The 20,137-nt window shown below is 38.5% G+C and overlaps 1 protein-coding gene across 1 annotated transcript; it reads left to right on the top strand.

Annotated features, from left to right (window-relative positions):
* Positions 1-453: 453 nt before the first annotated feature.
* VIP (vasoactive intestinal peptide) lies at positions 454-7,952 on the top strand. The gene is made up of 7 exons (XM_019548772.1): positions 454-582; positions 1,845-1,961; positions 3,928-4,068; positions 4,490-4,594; positions 4,905-5,036; positions 5,526-5,637; positions 7,062-7,952. Exons 2-7 carry the CDS (start codon positions 1,855-1,857, stop codon positions 7,068-7,070), a joined length of 606 nt encoding a protein of 201 aa, XP_019404317.1. The 5' UTR covers positions 454-582; positions 1,845-1,854; the 3' UTR covers positions 7,071-7,952.
* The last annotated feature ends 12,185 nt before the right edge of the window (positions 7,953-20,137 follow it).

Genomic DNA, 20,137 nt, shown 5'->3' with positions numbered 1-20,137 from the left:
CATCATTGATTAACCAGAAATTCAGGGGGGAAAAATGTCAGTAATTGCTGTCCCTCTTCCTCCCACCTCTTCCCTCTGCCCTGTCAACAGCTCCCCGTTCCTGCTGCGCACCTCTGCTTTGCAACCCTCCTGCATTCAACGAAGGCAGGACGTGCAAAGCCATCATCTGTTTTAAGAAACGGAAGTCCCCTGTCAAACCAGTCTTACTCACTGCAAAAACCACTCATTAATATAAATCCTTGAAAACAGGAGACGCTGATGTCCATGAATTAAATATAAACTTCTCCCCACTCTCCGAGTGTCCTGGACAAAGCGATCACGGATTTCTATTCATCCCCTTGGGAATAGTGACGTCTCTCAAGTAACGTGATCGCTGTTTCTGAAGCAGAAACGTGCTCCTATGTATAAACCCTATAAAATGAGGCGGTTGGATGGGCTGGCCAGAGTGTGCTGAAGGGGAGGGCAGGCATCAGCCTCGCAAGAAGGGCTGGAGACCTCCCGAGCAGCGGGAGCCCCGGCCACGGATTCAGCACCTTGGAGAGTTCCCCGCTTCCCAGAGGCACCGCACAGGCTCCCTGCGCTGTGAGTAAACTCGCTTTCTCCCTTCCTCCTTTAAAACCTTTGAAAGTCTTCTTCCAGCGGAGGGGTAGCCCCACTTGCTAAGAGAAATGCAAACCATCTAGGCTCTAAAAACTTTCTGAACACCTAGTAGGTGGGGATGCTACCAGTGCCTAGACATTACTTCCTTCTCTGACCATCTTTCTCGCAGTCCTTCACCCTTCCCTGGGTGCTTTCTTTGGTTAGCTGGCTTTCTGTTGCCGAGTGAGGAATGGATAAGATGTGTGAAAGAAAGTACTAAGTATAATATTTTGTTGATAGTCACGATCAGGCAGAGTATTTTGCAAACTGTCAGTCTCACTTTTAATGAACCTTGGGCTTTCTCTGTCTATACTCTTGCAGGCAGGTTGGTGCACGTTAGTGGTTTCTCTCTTACCTGAAAAGGTCACACCATGGTTACTTGGGTCCCTTTTGTAGCCAGTTGTTTCCTACTCTACTTCCTTGATATTTAAATCAAGTGGGTTTCTCTTTCTCATTTAATCAGCTATTTTCTGTTCTGGAATGAAAAGGGGGTTAAAGAGGGAAGTAGTGGGATATTGAACTCTAAAAAAATGTCCACTTGAGGACAATTTCCAAGCTAAAAAAAAAACGCATGCTCTTTTAAAATCAATGTTTAATGCTTCTTTTTATGACAGTCTCCACTTCCTACTTGTTTTGTTTTGATGTTATTTTGCTTGAAATGAAGGAAACTTCTCTTCTGCGGTGGTATTTAGAAACTGTAGCCTAAGAACCGTTGAATCTATGTTAAAATATTTGATTGTCATCATACTTTTAGGTTATTACACTACAAGTCAAGTAATCCAGTACTATGCTTTCCTAACAAAGCACAAAACTAGAGGAGCCATGATAGTAATTAACATGGTCACTTCATCATTCTGTAGAATCAAACAGGTTTATGTTAGTTCTTTACAAATGCTACTGGTTTTCAATAAAACGTCTCTTCTTTATCTTCTGTCTTTACCAAAGAACAGGAATTATAAGGCAGAAATAAAGCCGTTTTGTTAGTCTGAGTTTCAGGCCAGAGAAACAAGAGAGATTTCATCAAATTTTAAGGGTTGGTATTTTGGCACAATAAAGTTGAGTTAAAAAGTATACTCCATAGAAGAAATTTACTCATGAAATCCCTCACAGAACCAGCAAAGTATCTCATAAATGGTCCTCTTTATTTTTTTACAGGAAACCAGTGGTGATAGGAGGTTTTTACTGTCTTCTATTCACTAACACAGGTCTAAAAAGATGGAACATAGAAGTAGCTCCCAGCTTCTTGTGTCCATTACACTCTTCAGTGTTCTCTGTTCACGGGCACAGACATTACCTCCTTTGGGGACATTCTCAGCTATGAGGTAAGTTCTATTCTAGCTTAGGCAACCTCTAGTTAATGCACCTTGCTTCTTTACCATATGAATTTGCAAATGAGTAATGGGAACAAACTTACTAGTTACAATCATTAGCATATCTGTTTTACTGTATTTGTTGTTTAAACTCAATTTAAGACTTGATAGTACCTATGACTTGAATCAACATGACATTAAGTGACTAATAATGATCGAATACACTAACAAAGGTAGAAATAGCATCAGTAAAGATAAACCTTTTTAGCATTAGAACAAATTATATGGACAACAACTTATTTTTGCCATTAGTGTAAAAGTTAAAGGGAGCTTAAGGAAGGCAACACCCTTCTTCATATGCTGCTCAAGAACACCAGTAAATAATTTTTTTCAACCAGTACTCACATCATTGGTGGATGTTGATTAACTACTTTCGAAATTATTTTAAGGTCATACCAAAAATTTCCCCTCCAACAACTCTTTGGAAATGATTACTGCAAACAAAAAAAATGGTAGGATATTTAAAAAATCACTGATTAAAGTATACTCCTGTAGAGACTATTGGCCCAACAAAAATATTAAGTTTCAGCTCTTCTAGATATCATCCCTACCAAAACAGCTGGACTGGCTCCTGTACTTCTTCAGATATGTACCAAACTTAAAGGTATTCAAAGTGCAACAAATTAGGATACTCAGTAGGCAGAGGAAATCTTCACCTATGTATATTTCCCATCCTTTTCCTGTTTAACCCCCCCCCAATTTATTACATTCATTGAATTGTTTAAATGTTTATTATTTTCCAGATTAGATTAAATCAGTTGCAATAGTTTGCATTTCCTTATTTACCTGAGAAATATGTAGGGATTGATACAAAGAAATATAGCACAGGAACACAGCACATGCATTCATTTCTTATTTGTCACTTAAATACTTCTGCTTGTTTTATGAAATATATGTATATGAATGCTGGCTGACTGCAGTTAAATCATGCATGAATTACTCATGTGAGTAGTTCAGTAGGTACTATTAATATGTAATGAATAAGCCAATACAATACTATGGATCTTTCCTCAGCATACACATGAATTTTTACATCATGATACATGGTAGTTTTTCATAAAAACAGGAAACTATCACTTTCTATATAATATAGTAGTAATAGTCCACCACTGCAATGCAATCATGCTCTCCTCAATAATATGTGAGATCTTATATGCCTCTGTTGTGGGAGGAATGTTGTCAGCATTAAAGAAAAAAAAGTTTGTGGGAGAAAATTTGGAATATTAATATGATTTGAACAGAGTAGTGATTAAGGCACACTATGAAACAAAATTCATTATGATCAGTGGGATGTTATGAAAATTTACTAGAAAATCCACCAAAAAAAGAACAAAAATAGTATTTAGATGTATGATTACCTCCCTTATTTAAGTTGCACTCCTCCAGGGTAAAATTTCCTTTTCTCCACAGAGAATGTGCACAGAAGTCTAGATACCACTGCAATTGCATTTAAATATATATATTTTTTTGAAATCTTAATGGAACCTAAGTTGAGCATAGGTCTTATACTGTCCTATTGTGCAGGGAGGAATTTCATTCATAATTTATATCATTCATATACTACTGCACATTGCAACTGCCGTCATTAAAAGATTTACAGTCATTCTTTGACTTATCATTGATTGTATGGTGTTATTAAATTTTGTTTAATGACAACATAAAAAAATATCATATTATATATAGTCAAGGATCATATAAGTTAAGATGCAGAGAACTGTTATGGCAGGCTCTCTGTCATCATACAGTGCAGGATAATTCCCTTAAGAGTATTTCTACCATTTTATCCAGCCTACTTTAAAATGCATGGGAGACATGTATATGTTTTGACACACATAAGCCTGCATGCAAATTGCATTGACACCGATAGTACTAAATATCCTCAATTTACAATTACTCACTCTATTTTCTTCTCCAATAGACTGGGAAACAGAATGCCATTTGATGTAGCAAGTGAACCTGATCAACCCCAAGATTCATTAAAAGCTGAAACTGACATTTTGCAAAATACTGTGCCTGAACATGACAAATATTATTTGGATGCATCCAGAGCTATGGATAGGTGAGAATTTTTACTGACCTAAATGAAAATGATGATGCATTGCTTGAATGACACCAACATTTGGAACTGTTCTTCTCAAACTTATCTCTACAAGCTTTCCAAGTGATTCAGATATGTGAAAGAAAGAACTAAGTTTAAAAGTAATGCATAATGTCAGCAGTAGGGGCATCTGCAAATGTTTTATTGATTATATGGCCATTCTGCCAGGAATACTGTGACTGTCCATAGACGGGCTAAAATAAAAATTTTAATGACCAACTTGAAGGATTTCAATACAATAAGTTTTTCATATAATATATAAAAAAAAAAATATTTGAAAAATAATATGCTTATAAATTAAAATACTGCCCTCTCCTGTGCAGTTACATCTAACATGAAGAGCACTGTTTTTACTGTGGACTTCTTTTTTCAACCATTTCAGAAATACCCGACATGCTGATGGACTTTTCACCAGTGGCTACAGCAAACTCTTGGGTCAACTTTCTGCAAAAAAATATCTGGAATCACTTATTGGAAAGCGAGTTAGGTAAGTAAGACATGTTAGGCAGAAGCATTTATCTTTATGTGGATTTTTAACATCTGATTAGCAATACCTGGACATTCTGTACTTCAGTTGTATTGACTGGAAATTAGGGATGATGCTATTTACTTAAAAAAAATTTTAGGAAAATAAAATTATGGAGTTACAGAGAGTTTTGAAATGGTAAACAATAATTGAAATGAGAATGGTTATTTAGACAAACAACATGAAGAAACTAGCATATTTTACTTTAAAATATTCACCTTTTTAAATCGAATGCATGCAGTAATTTCTATTTCCTTTTATGTTTAAAAAGCAACAACCTCCTGGATGAACAGATGCCTGTAAAACGTCACTCTGATGCTGTGTTTACTGACAACTACAGCCGTCTTAGAAAGCAAATGGCTGTGAAAAAATATTTAAACTCAGTTTTAACTGGAAAAAGAAGGTAATAAGAGAAAAAGATAGTTTAAACAACAGACAAATAAAAGACAATTAGCATTAATGGCTTTAACTCCCCTTAAAATACAGACAGGTGCTAGTGATGTTTTCTCTCAGTGCTTTATTTAGAAGACACTTCACTGTCAAATTACTGTAAAATAAAGATGATGCACAAAATTTGGTATTCTTAAAATAGATAAAAATGTTACTGATGTATCTGAAAATTTGTATTTAGAACAAGCATCCTAGTAAAGGAAATAATAAAAGACTAGATCATATGCATAGGAATTGCCTTCAAGCAGTAACTTTACAAATCACAATACACAATATATGAAATGTACACCAGTATTTGTAGTTCTAAGTATATCTGATAACTTTGGAAGTCTGTGACATGCTACTTTATTTGAAATCAAAATGGAATGAAACAGAATTACTGTTATTAGTGTTGGTTAGTTTTTTTCTGAGTGTGCAAATCCATGTTTCTGATCTGCAACAGCCAAGAAGAGCTAAACCCCACCAAACTTCATGATGAAGCAGAACTGCTTGAACCCTTTTCAGAAAACTATGATGATGTTTCTGTAGATGAGTTGCTGAACCGCCTCCCCTTGGTAGGTCCAAATGTATTTTTACCCTTGACATTCAGTAGTAGCCGCCTTACCCTTGAAATACGATTAATCCTACATGAAACATGGCCTCTTGGGAAAATGCTCTCATTTGGCATGAGCCACATTCCATGAGACATTTCATATGTCTATAGGGAATGTCTCACAGCATAAGAACCACTTTAATAACATTAATTAAATGATTCCATGATTAGTTGTTCTGAGTTTCTAATTAAATGAACAGTTTGACATTGTTTGTAGTGTACCAAACTCACTTTGGTTTCAAATCTACAGTGAAATATAAAACTCAGATTGACTCATTTTTTAATTAGGAGGAATATTCTGTCCTATGAGAATAAGTTCGCTGGTATTTCTTTTAATTAAAAAAACAGAATTCCATCAACATTTTTTCCCTTGCCTGTTTCTCATTCATCAAAATCTGATCTACCCCTAGAACAAAGAGATCTGAGGCACACGTACACTATACTACACACACGCGCACACACACACACGCCCACGCGCGCGTACCAGCTGATTCATAGCTCAGACTGTTTTCTTGCAAGTAGAACAAGATAGTTTCATAAAGGACATATACAGAGAGGACAGGTCCATGGATAGCTGGTATATAAAACAGGCATGTACCCTTTGACATCCCATCTGTAAACCAAAGATAGTGGATACCAAATAGGGCAAGGATTGTACTAGACATGCCCTATACATGTACCCTTCCTCTAAAGTGTCCACTACTTGCCACTGTCAGAGGCAGAATGTTGGACTAGATGACCATTTGCCTGATCCAGTTTGACACTTCTTATGTTCTTAGGTTAAGACCCTTTTAATCTTGTTTCCATATTAGCATATAAGTTTCTATTTCCTATTTAACTGTGCTGCTAATGTTTCAAAATTTGTGGAGACAGTGTACCTCCTTCATAGCTGTGTCTCTTTGCTGTTATGGTATTGCCAGCAACAGGAATTTCAATCTGTTCCTGGAAATTTCTGTTTGTTTCTTCCTCCTTTTATAAAGGGACTGTAGGAGTGCAAGAGACTTCCCTGAAAAGGAATAATTTACCCAGTGTGGCCAGTTATTCTTACAGTAAAAAGCAAAACTTTACTGGAATAAGAGAGAATCTGAACTCCCTTTCCAAGGATACAGTTACTCCCAATACCATCTCTCTTGCATAGTAGAACCAAATGCAATAGCATTTTACTGGAGCGACTGATCCTCCAAACACTCAATGTTAGTCATAGTGCTTATTGCTTAGCATAAATAAGTGTGTTGCTATTACTTCCATTACAAAGCCCTGTACCCCACTAGTCAGTGCTAGAGTGTTTTGGCTTTTGGTTTGATATATACCATTGTTCTATATTTTAGGATGCTGCAACTGCTTGTAAAATGGATTATTTTAAAATAATCTATTCTTGTTTTTCAGAACCTCTGAAGGACATCTGGTAAAAGCTATGACAAGAACAAACTTTTTTTTTTGATTTCCACATAGTATTTCAAAGAAAAAACTTCAGTATTCAAACCAAAACCAATATATCGTGAAGTGAAAATTGTGATATTTTTGTTTCTTATATAATAAACTTTGATGTTTACACTGTAAATATTAATTTAGAATCCTCTACCTAAAGCTGTACATATGTATGCTATCTAACTCATGGAAAATATGTGATTTCATATGCTGTAAATCCTTTACGTCAATAAATTCATTTGAAAAAGAGGAGTGCACACTATTGGACAATCTCAAACTACTGGCTAACTGGCTTATATTAACTATACCATCATTTCAGAAAAAACTGTGTGATTGTGATGGATACATTTCCTGACAACTTCATAAATAAGTATAAAAGCTCATGGATTCAGTATATTCAAGCTGTCTCAGCAAAGATTGCAGGGAGGAGTTCATGTACAAAAATGTATGCTTTTTAACACTTTATCAACATAAAAAAGGCATTACACACGATTTGATATTTAATAGAACCTTTTTTCTTTTCTTCTACATTTTGAATATTTTCATAATATACAAATTCAGTTAAAGCCAGAAATGTGTCTTTATTTTTAATGGTAATAGAGATGAACATTTTTTAATTCAGGCTTGCCAAAGCACACAAAAGGAGAAGGGAAAACGCTACCCTTTTATTTGTCTGATGTGCTAAAGTCATAAACCATAAGAGAATTCTACATTTGATTGTGTATACCTTTGCTGATGAAAGTATTCCTAATATATATATAAAGTAGATCTGAAGACACTTTGCTATTTTTTCAAAATGAATGTAACTTATGAAATATGAAGACAATAAAACATTTTATTATCACTGCATATATTAGTGGTTTGATTCAATACTGGAATTGCCTGAACAAAAGAAACCCCTTTTAGCAGAGGAAAATCAGCACATGCTTTCTTTAAAAGACACAATGCTCCCATTTCCTGATTGTGTTAATCCCGTTTTATATCAGTGCAATATCTATCTATCTATTTGTCTGTCTGTCTGTCTGTCTATCTATCTATCTAGATATAAGATGGGATTAACACAATAACATTTGAGATGTAACACACTATCTATCTATGTATTTATCTATGTATTTATCTTAGATAGCTACACACACACACACACACACACACACACATACACACACTGCTTCAAACTAAAATGTCTTAAAAAGTTGCAGAAACTGAAATATCTAAAAGTCGCTAAACTGTGCTAAAACCTAAGACTTAGGGGGCACAATTCCATTTTCCTTTATATACCCAAATGGCAGCTTTCTAGTTGTGAAAGTAGCGTTTTTACACTTCAACAGTTTGTGATTCTATTACACCTGCAGTGTGAGTACATATATGTGTGCACAGACCTGAGTACGTGCAGTAGTCTATATTCTGGGCTGGCACATGTGGGTAAGTGTACGCACGCATTCTGGACCCAAAAATGTTTGTAGGTGATGAAAAATGCATCTGGCCAGAAATCTTACTAACAGGTATTAGATGCTGGATGGAAAGAGGGAGGGCCAGCCTGTAATAGCAACCTTAATAGCTAGGCAACTAGAGTGCTCATCCAGAAAATAGGAGACTCGGGTTCCAGGCCCCACCCACCCAGAGATGGTTTGAACCCACATCTCCCTGACTTTCTAGCATATTACTCTAACCACCATGTCACATATGAAATTTTACTCAGCCTTCTGTCCAGCACTTCTTTTTAAGCTGAGCTGTTAGCCAACTAAAAGAAGAGATATATAGGGCCAAGAGTGAGAAAACAAAATTGAGTTATATGGCTTAGTGAGATAGTTTCTCACCTGGACTGAGGGGCCTTGGGTTTCCAACCTGGATCCTTGCTCCCCACTGCACTGTTCTTCAGCTATTTTATCCCAGAGCTATTTAATGTAAGGGGCAGTGACTCAGCTTTACAAAGAGTTCTGGAGAATGGGCTGGGTAATATCTCACATACTGCATGATGGTTAAACTGCTATGCTAGATGGATTTTGAGAGGCCGGTTTACTGAATGAGTGCCCTAAACCACTCAGTTCTTGGAGGTAGAACATGGGATACTGTTTCTTGCTATTCTTTGACTTATACTCAGGTGTGTATGCATGTAGCTATGTAGTGCAGGACAGGTGCTGCAATTGCTTCATATGTCCACACTATAGGAAGAAATCGACTACCCTTGGCACAGCTACACTTGATGTTTACTGCAGAACTACTTAGCTCCACAATAAACATCTTGGGGTCTACACATGGGTCCCTTGTAGGGAACAGAAAACTAATAAACTCCACAGCAGGGTAGTACTTATGAATGCAAGTACTAGCCTGCTATGGAGTTTTTTCATGCATAGCAGTGCATGGGTAGATGCTGGCCTGGTTGGCTGGGGCATGAAGGTGCTTCAGTGCAGGGGCTGCCTGCCAGCTAGCTCCAAGCTGAAGCGTACTTGTGCCCTGGTTGGAGCAGTCCCAGCTTGCAGGCTGACTGGGGCTGCTCTAATTGGGTTCCTCATGCTGCTCATGAATAAATTCTGGAGCTGATTGTTCTGGAGTTAAATGCTCCCAGGTAACAGCATACATTCAAATGGTGTGCCCACCAGCAAAAAACTCCGGAGCAATAAGCTCCAGAGTTTATTCATGTATACTAATTGCACATGTAGATGTGCCCTTTGTTTCATAAATGGCAGTTTTCTAGCTTGACATTTATGTATAAGCCTATGACCCTTGTAATCTGGACACATAAGCATGTGTTCAGTTGTACCACTTTAAATGGGTGGGAGAAAGTATAGAAGTTTAGCTGACTCTGTTGCAACAATGCAATCTGTTTGCTCCTGCCCACAGTAAATGGGAGCAAAAATGCAATAATTACCATGTTTCATTAAGAGATAAGTTACCGTGGAATAGCTTCACTTTCAGTGGGACAGGTTCAGACAGATACTTACAAGCAGAAAGTCTCCCTCCCATTACAAAAAGCATAACTGTATCGTCTGTCCACAGCCTTTCAAGAACAAAGGTTCACGTAATACATTACTGTAACAGGGTTGTCTGTCTCTTTAAGGAGAACCAGTCAGCTCTGTTAAGAAAGCCCAGCTGTGCAGCACTGGAGTAATGAGGAAGTGGCCCACTGGGAGCTTAAGGTCTCCTGGAAGAGAAAGCAAGGAGGAGGAAGCAAGCTGTTAAGGGAGGCTGCAGCTTCTTGCTGCAAGGAGGGGCCGGACTCCTATACTGAGGCCAAAGCAGAAACGGGGCTCCCCTCCTTGTGTCTAGGAGAGGATAGATGTATTTTGTTTCATTTTGTTCATTTGTAGACAGAACTTTGCTTTGCAGCAATGGCTGATGGGCTTCTCAGGGAGTGAACTGTCCTATAAAAGCTGGCAGTCTAAGTGACCTTCTTACAATAACCTTCTAACTTACACATAAAAATGTTGTCAACACATTAATGTGCTCAAATGGAAATTAACTTGAACAAATCGGTTGTTTGTATGTCCAGTTACCTTTCTGTCTAGCACCTCCACATTCCCTTTGGTAGAAGCCAGTGGATTCATGTGTAAATGGTACATACAGAATTTCAGGAATGACTTTAAAATTAATCACAAAATGAATGTTGTGTTCCAATGGCAATACCCACTGGACCTGATTATGAGAATCTGAGTGGGGAGGAAAAAGGATTTTGGACACTTCTAATATAACATGACATATCTGAAGTCTTCTTTACTGTACTTGAAGGTTCTTCACATTTCTGTGATAAAAAAACTTTAAAAAATGTAAAACTGGAACAAGAATTGATATACATATGATCTTGGTATGCAGGAGTTATTTTTCCTTTAAATTGCATTAAATTAGTTCATTCATTTTAGAGAAATTGAAATAGGGGGAAAAAAATCAAGACAGACGTTTCCAGAACTTTTCATTCTTATTCAAAATATCATTAATTTGTTTTAAATTAAAAATTTAAAGAACCAACAGATCAAATTATCTTTGCATATCTGCAAAGGGGATCTGTAAGTGGATCTCTGACATCTGGAATAATTTATGTGACTGAAGGTCTGACTTCCACTTTAACGTCAAATGTTTAATCCCCCGATAACTTGTTTTTCTTCATAAAGCAGAGATCCACAGTGACACATGCCATCCACAACATAATACAGAATGGCACTGGTTTCATAAAAAATGGACATGTATTTTAAAACATTATTCATCTTCTAGTAAGGTAATGTAATTGTAATAATTCTCTTTAAACAGAATAATTTAAAGGTCTCCACAGATGTTTGGCCAATAGTGTTCCCATTTTTTACATGAACTTTTATGTATCATAAAAATCTAAAAAAATCTAGTAATCAGGGGAAAGATCCTGACCTTTAATCCAAATGCACTTGGAATCATGGAAGTGCAGAGAACAAAGCTTTACAATCACATAAAGAGTTAATGACCTGACATGGATTAATGTATTACCCCATTCCATATATGCAGACTATTCATCTGTGAAAGGGTCAATATCCTTCACTTCAGCCCTATATGTGAACAAACTTTGTAGGCCTGAAATGACAAAAATATAAAACATGTTTGTAACATTTGATTGTATGTTACATGTCTCAAAACATTCAGTGAAAGTCAAAAACCCTGAACCTTCTCCTTCAAAGTGTTATAGAAACAGGATAGTGTATCATGACATTGTAAAGCATGGTCTGAAAGAGAACTGAGAGGGAAAGGATAAATAGGAGATGAACAATGGCATCATTGGTAAAGGTGAAGAGGGAAGAATGTGATGTGATCAGAACCATAAATATGAAGGGGCAAAGTAGGGAAGGGCCAGTACAAGGTTGAGTAATATGTGGAAGAGGCATCTCCTTTAGCACTTTCCTAGATTCTTGGGAAGATGCTGTACATAATAGCCCCTAATCACAGGGTACAGGGATCCTTTACTCTTATGAGGAATGATTAAATTTGACCAAAAGTGGTTTTTAAGTCCTATCAAAACATTACATGGCTGGCTTTGAAATGGAGCTTTTAAGAAATATATATGCCTACACCCATTCTTACTTTGATAACTGACCAATATGCTGCAGAGTCTGGCTGAAACGATACAGAATGTGCCTTGAATACTGCTGGGAAATCATTATTTAATTGTTATGGACTCTCTGCTGCAGATATCAGTGCTGTTGAGTACACTACACAGGCTTTTGTCTTGTATTAATAACTTAAAGAGATAAAGACCTCCTTGAGATCTTCAGGAAAGACTGGTGGGACTGGTAATGGTGTCTGCAGAACATGAATTTTCAACAAAACGTGTGTGACAGCTGGTTAGATATCTTTGCAATAAAATAAAATTTAAAAAGACCCTGAAAAGGTCTCTCTGAAGTTTACCACGGCTTTGAATGTCTAGAAGTTCTTGCTACAGCTGAATAGTGGAGATAATGTTTCTGTTTAAAATATACACATAGTAGGTCAGATCCTCAGCATATGGATTGTCATCACTATTGCATTACAAGTGACCAGATTTTCAAGGTGATAAACTTCCTGGGAGAAACTATTGAATTTGTGAGGCTCAGGGACATATTTGTAAGAGGATTTTGGTTTCTTGGACAGGGAATAGGAAAGGAAAGACAAAAAAGGCTGCCATTCTTTTCTCTAATACTGCTGACACTTTTGACTACTTTTCCTTTTTTTCTCCCCTTTTTCTCCTTACTGCAAATGTTTCCCCCCCTGCCCTGTTACCAGTGCCCCCTACAGTGCCTTCTACAGCACTCTTACCTTTGGGCTTCTTTACAGAGGATTTGATGATACCACTCTGTTCAGCATTGATTAGACAACAGCTGAAATAGGCTAAGGACAGAAATGACACATACACTTGTATAAGGAATTGGAAACTAGTTCACATCTGTAAGACAACAGAAGTTATATGCATATAAACAGTGCATATAAACCACTTTCAAAATGGTCAAAACTGGTTTAAGATAAACCTGGATGATGTATTATCAGACTTAACTGATCTAGGTTAAATGGGTACATTGAATTTCTGTCCCAGATCCCCTCCAGAATCAAGTTAACTTACAGTCCCTCCAGCATCCCAAGATGCTTTGCACCTCCTCTGCAAATCTACCCTCACAGGGTAGGCAGGCTAGCTTTGGCCCAAGCTGTGTGCTCCAGCATAGCAGGAAGGCATGCTCTAGTACCCCTCTGGCTTCTGGCTTGAGCCACTGCAGGCATATGGCTGCATTTCCAGAATCAAAAGTAAATGTCTGTTCACTTGCTTATTGGTTTAGTCTATGCAGCTTAGATTGAATTGATTCAGCCTCAAGCTTTTGACTCTCTGTACTTAGCCATAATGTGCCCAACTTTGACCATGACAGTTATAAGAAGGATGTACAGGTACAGGAAAAGGTCCAGAAGTGAAAAGAGATAATAAACAGGCTAGAATTAAAGCTATATGAGAAAAAGTTGGGTAAGGGGAGACATGATAAAAGTTTGAAATACTTTAAAAGCTATCATAAAGAAAGGGGTGGGGGATGGGGAAAATGTTTTCCTTGCTACTGAGGACAGGGCAAGAAGCAATAGATTTTAATTACAGAAAATCAGATAGAGATTAATCCCTGTGTGCCCTGTTCCAACACTTCAAATCCTAATAGTAAGAACAGTGGATCAATAGAAAAAGCAGCCATTCAACTGGAGAAGTTGTGGAATCTCTTTGGAGGTTTCCAAAAAGAGGATGGATACACATCTGTCTGGAATTGTTTAGGGACAACAATTTTTGCATCTGAGCAGTGAATGGGCTAGATGACTGTTGAGGTCTCATCGAACCCTATGACTTTAAATTATTGCAAAGTAAAGGTAGCACTGCTGTGCATAGCTCTCTATGAGCACATCTACGTGAGACATTTACTGTGGAACGGCCTAATTAGTTCCACAGTAAAGTCTCTGCATCTACATGTGTGGCCCTATTAGGCCTCAGTAAACTAATACAATCTACTGTAGGATAGTACTTGTCAATACAAGTACTAGCCTACTGCATAATTTTTTACATGCACATGTAGATGCTGACAGGCCTGGCTGGTGCACAAGGGTGTTTCAGTGCAGGGGCTGCCTGCTGGCAAGCCTGGCACTGGAGCCAGCTCCTCTGCATCATGTTGAGCTGGGTCAGAGAAGCTGTGGGCTGGCAGGCTGATCCCTTTGGGGCTCCTGCCAGCTGGGCCTGCTCTGACTTAGCTCAACGTGCTGTGGTCCCAAGTGCACATTCAAATGGCATGCCTGGGAGCAATAAACTCTGGTATGGAATATGCTGGAGTTTATTACTTCAAATTAATTGCACGTGTAGACATGCCTGTAAGTGCAAAGTGGCTAAATCCACCTTAGAGGTGGTTAAGAAGATCAGCACTACAGTTTGTTGGCTTTGCTTGAGCCAGATTATCAAAATAGTGATTTATTTTTGAATGTTCCAAAGCAAAACTGAGCAGAGATGAAATTATCTCTTTGAAAATGAAGTAAGCTACCTAACATTGTTAACGAAAGGTGGCATTCTGTTCTTACATGGTTAAGTGGCCATTTTTGGATGTCTGTGGGGCATTTTTGATACTTACATATCCAGAGACATTCTATTTCTGCACTTAAAACTGTGACAACACATCCAGAAATCACAAGTATTGGCTTTCTTAGGAACAGAAAAAGGCCATGTGCATCTCTTCTTTTATTCCTCATAGCTCTGTAGCTAAGGCTTACCTGGATGGCCAGGGGTCTTTGATACTATCATCCAAAGCTGGGTTGAATCAGGACTTTTGCCACTCTCCAGCACAGCACCACTATAACCTCTCCACAGGTCAGATGCTACTCATCAACTTCTCCAGTGCCCCTTGAGACACTGAGCCCCTAATATAGTCCTTCAAAAAATGATGCAGGGCAGAGCAGGGGGAACCTTCTACCTCACTGGGAGGAAGGGCCTTTTCCCTTCCAGGTCAACAGACTGTTGTTAGGATAGCTTGTTATATTTAATGCTTTGAAGTTGCACCTGCTTATGGTATTGTTTATATTTAGCCTTATTTAGTCATTGCTTAAGTTTTGTCCTTATTAACTTTTTTTTTATTAGCTAGCTTTGAGGTCTTTTTGTACAGCTCACAGGTGTTTATTATATTATGTCTTTTCTTCTTTATCACTGTGAGAAGTTCTTTTAACATGACAGAGCAATGGACTTGTTACCAACTCCAATTAACTGAACTTGGCACTAACCAGCTGAATCAGAGGGATGAAATGATTGGATATGTTAATGAAAGGTGATAAAAGAAACCAATGGGCAATGCCCAAAGGAAGACATCAGAAAAAGGTCAAATTAAGAGGTTTGCTGGTGATGGATATGTTAGACAAAGGAATATGCTGATGGGATAAAAGACGGACAGTAAGTTGACTGCAGAGAGACCAATCCAAAAGCAAAGAGTAATCAAATAAGTGAAGTTGAAGAAAAGTATAAAAGGGGAGAAGCAAGAAAATTCCTCATCATCTTCATAAATCCAACCTTTAACACCTGTCTTGATCATCCCAGCTCATGACGTACCCTTTGCTTCCAGGAACCGAGTGGCTGTCTTTTCTGTTGAGCAAAGTAACATATGGGATTGGGTAAGATTATTGTATTGAATGTTTTTCTCTCTCTGAATATAGAAACTGCGACGATAATACTTGTACTAATAAAGCTAGACTTTGATTTTAGGACACTGAGTTGTCTGCATTTGTATTTCACGTTCCATTTAAGGGTTAATTTTGCTTTAACAATTCCTTAGCACTATCTGGGAGACAGTGGCTGCCAATGAGGCAAACACCCTCTGGCTTGCTCTCTTCTCCTTGGCCAACAGTTTTCCATCGTGTGGCTGCCCAACGGGTCAGTTTCAAAAGGAGTGCTGGAGAAGTGGCTGTATAATGGCTGGTATGTAGTGTGGCAGTTAGAGCACTGTAGTAAGAAAACCCCCCACCTAGCTTCAATCTGTGGGTGAACAAGGCCTACAACTCAGGACTTCCAGCTCCTAGGTAAATACCATAGCTACAATTACTGGGGGAAAAGATAAGAGGTATGTCTTTGCCATTTTGGTGCTGCTTGCCTGTAGCTACCCATGTGTGGTGGGCTACATGCCCAGGAACAGCATACCCCTGCCAACTCCAGAGCATGTGGAAAGATGCCTGTTGTGTCTGCTACTTTTTGAAACAGTAGTATTTCTCCTGCTCTCTCTGTCAAAGGCTTGCTCTTTCTATTTTAATCACTCAGTCCTCTGGGCCCTCCCTTGCTCCTTTTAATTGTTCCCTGCAAACAATACCATACTTTGGTATTTTCCTGTGGTGCAGCAAAAATAAGTAGAAGCCTAGGTGATGGAGTTTTCTTCAATCTTCTCACTCAGAACAGTCTCAAGGGTAGAGCTTGTGCTTGCATTTGCAATGGGCTATTCCTCTTCTCTTTGTTGCATTTTGCAACGTATGGCAACAACCCCATCCACACAGTTCTTTCTGTTGTGCTCTAATTCATACTCTTTGGTAACCAGGCTGTTCATGGAATGTGTAGGTGTTCACTCAGACTTGGCTCTTAATTGCACTAGTTGTCCAATTATGTGTTCATGGACTATTCTGATATGTTTTTTTTTAAACTTACAGTGTTTTCTGTAAGTGTGATAGGACCAGGCTCTGAAACCAGAGATATTCTGGATGCATCTACATGAGGTATTTACTGTGCAGTGGACTAATTAGCTGTGCAGTAAACATTTTGGCATCTACATGTGCACCCCTATTAAGCTGGAAGTAACTAATTCACTTTGCAGCACGATAGTAACTAATAGTCCTATAGTAGTACTAAAGTAGTACTAAGTAACTACTGATGGTACTAAAGTAACTAATTTATTTTGCAGCAGGATTTTACATCTACACATGCACCCCTATTATGCTGGAACTAACTAATTTACTCTGCAGCAGGATAGTACTTGTACATACAAGTAAATACTTTTAAAGATAAGTAAATACTGGTAAATACAAGTACTATGCTGCTGAACAGTAAAAAACGCCACAGCAGTGCATGTCCAGAGGCTGCCTTGGTTGGCTGAGGCACAAGGGTGCTTCAGTGTAGGACTGCCTGCCAGCTAGCCCCACAGTGCAGTTCCTTCATGCTCCAGGCAGCCCCTCCACAGCACACTGAGCCCGGGGAAGCAGCCCTGGGTTGGCAGGCTGACTCCCAGACCCTTGCCAGCTGGGGCTGTTCTGCCTGGGCCCATATAATGCACCTGAATAAATTGTGACGCTTATTGCTCCGCAGTTAATTGCTCCCAGGTGCATGTTCAAATGACACACCCAGAGCAATTAACTATGGAGCAACAAGCTCATCAGTTTATTCAGGCACTGTAATTGCACATATAGACATACCCTCTTAGTTCCAGGGACACATATGTAACCTGCTTTTTTTTTTTAAAGAGAATGCCATTTTCTTATCATTAATGCAGGACAGAATTTAAACATAATGAATTAGAATAATCTACATTTAGTGATGGGAGAAGATGGGACAGAAGTCATCGTTTATTACAGCAGGGAGTAGTGAGGCTTGGTGTCAGAGTACTTTGTAGACCTGACAAAACATGTTTATGCCAACTCTGAGTATGGAAACTTATATTCCAGAGAAAATTGGCACAAATGGAATTCAGGAGGTGGAGAATTCAGTACATATGCTTCACCATCCTGTTCCCAAATTGCTTCCCAGCTCCCATTACAGGGCTCAAGTTCTCATTTGGTTTATGCCTTGTGCAGCACACTGACCTTTCCCTCGGATAAGTCTAGCAGCATTGGGGCTTCCCTGGCTCAGATGGCCATAATATTTTCAGCTTTGCTCAGTTCTGCTTTGGAAATTTCACAAATACATTTCTTGCCATTTGACAAGCTGGCTTGCAGTTAAAGCTGACAAACCAGAGCACTGATTTCCTAAAATACAATAAAAATAGAAAATAATAATTAGATGTCTTCCATTTTGAGATGGAGCTCTCATAGCCTATTCAGAAATAGAAGAGATTTATTTTATCGTCATATACAGATTAAGTGGCCATACATGATAACTGCACAGGGTTTAAATGTTGCATAGTATTAGAAAATGAGTGAGATGTGATATAACTCAACCAAAAGCTTTTGTAATCTAATTATGAGCTGGAGAAAAATGTGCTATGCTAGCATAGTATTTTGAAGTGAACATTAGACTGGAGTAAAATATAGGTTACATTTCAGTGACAGGAGAAAAGTGTAAAAAACAATCCTCTTCTCAAATCACAAATCTCAAAGCACAAGTCTTTAATGTCAATAAGTAAGTCAGAAGGATGTAGGGGGAAATTTCCAAGGCACACAAATGATCTAGATGTTTAAGTCCCCTATCTAAAATGATCTATGGATTTAGGAGAGCCACATGCCATGTTTTATGTTCAATGAGGCACTCCTATGTGTCTATATCACTTTCAAATATAGGATCTTGGTGTTTTGAAAAGCTTTATCCCAATGGTTCTCAACCTTTTTAGATGCAAGGCATCCCTCAGTAAATCCAAGGCACCTCTCATTTGACTTAAGACACCCTTTGGAAAATGCCAACTCTTAATTTTCACTTGTTTTTGACTATGGAAGAATAATAAAGCAATTCTTCTGTTGCAAAGAACTCAGATAGATCATAACAGGTTAGAATATTTTAACATTATGGTTTCCTATTTGAAAACTCTGTGCAGTTTTCAATTTATGTTGTGAATCATGTTTGTACACCTAACTTTGCATGGTATCCTATAGCATGCTTGCAAGGATCTCAAGGCACTACAGGATGCTCTGGCACCTTGGTTAAGAATCACTGCTTATCCTGAATGTTTTATAATTGTCAAGCTGTAAGGTTGAGAATAATTCACTTTTATTCACATTGCATTTGTAACAAAATGGAAGAAAAACAGACTGCTAACTATTAAGATCACACTTCTACAGTGGGTTTATTTAACCAGGAAAGCCTTTTAGTTCTGGAAACATATAGAGAGCAGTAATTTCGACAAGTAGCTTATTATGTAGCTGGGAAATGGCATGGCAGAAACTACAGAATACGCTGTAAGACTGTATATCAAAATATATGGTATTGTTGACCATGTGCCAAGTGAGAGAAGATGTAAAGGTTTTGCATGTCAGCCTCCTGTTGAGGAGAAATCAAATGTGGAGTTTGGATATACTCTAAGTATAACTTATTTATTTGATGCTATATTTATCTCTTTTCAATAGGAAGTAGTCACAAATAGCATCCAGACAATCCTTCTTTCTGTGTCCACAGATAAAAATTTATGTCCAGTTGCAACTCTGCCTCAAGAGTTGCTTTTTGTTAGAGTAAAGCAGAGAACAAGCTCTCTTGCTAGTTGTAATAGCTTTTCCAAAAGAAACATAGTAGTAATACCTAACAACAGTACAGGAGTTTTTCAAAAACTGAATTCTGTTAACATATGTAGGCCCCTCTACACGTTACTGGTATCACACAGTTAACTGGTTAATTCAACAATTTCCTTAAGACAAGCTATACGTGCAAAGCTCTCATTCTGTCAAAAGCTCAAACCAGCTATACAGTTAGACACTGAAAATGTGTACTAACTTTATAGCTTGTTGCTATTGAGCTTTTATTTGCAAGTATAGCAGGGTCTCTTCTGCAGCTGGGAGCCCTGTCAGCTGACAGGGATCTCAGCTGCAGGGGTGCACCATGCCCAGCTGGGGCTGGGAGTCCCACAACTGATGGACCCGGCAGCTGCTGACTCCTGGTCTTGGCATCACAGGAACCTAGAGCCTTACAGCTGCAGATGCTGGCTGTCAGGACCCAGCTGCCATGGGGGTGTGTGAAACGCAAAGAGATGGAGAATTATGGCAGCCGTGATCTCTCAGGTTCAGGGGTGCAAGAAACCCCTGGGGCTGGAAGATCATGGGCACTGCAGTTCCCCCAGCCCCAAGGGTGCATGGGGCATCCCTGGCACTGGAAGTCCCTCAACTGAGAGGGCTCCCAGCTGCAGGAGCTTGCTTCTTGCTAGCGTAGG

The sequence above is a fragment of the Crocodylus porosus genome, unplaced genomic scaffold (assembly GCF_001723895.1).
Source record: "Crocodylus porosus isolate Cpor-Errol unplaced genomic scaffold, CroPor_comp1, whole genome shotgun sequence".
NCBI classification, from domain to species: domain Eukaryota; kingdom Metazoa; phylum Chordata; order Crocodylia; family Crocodylidae; genus Crocodylus; species Crocodylus porosus.
The sequence above is the reverse complement of the archived record's forward strand: the minus strand, read 5'-3'. Positions and strand labels throughout refer to the sequence as shown.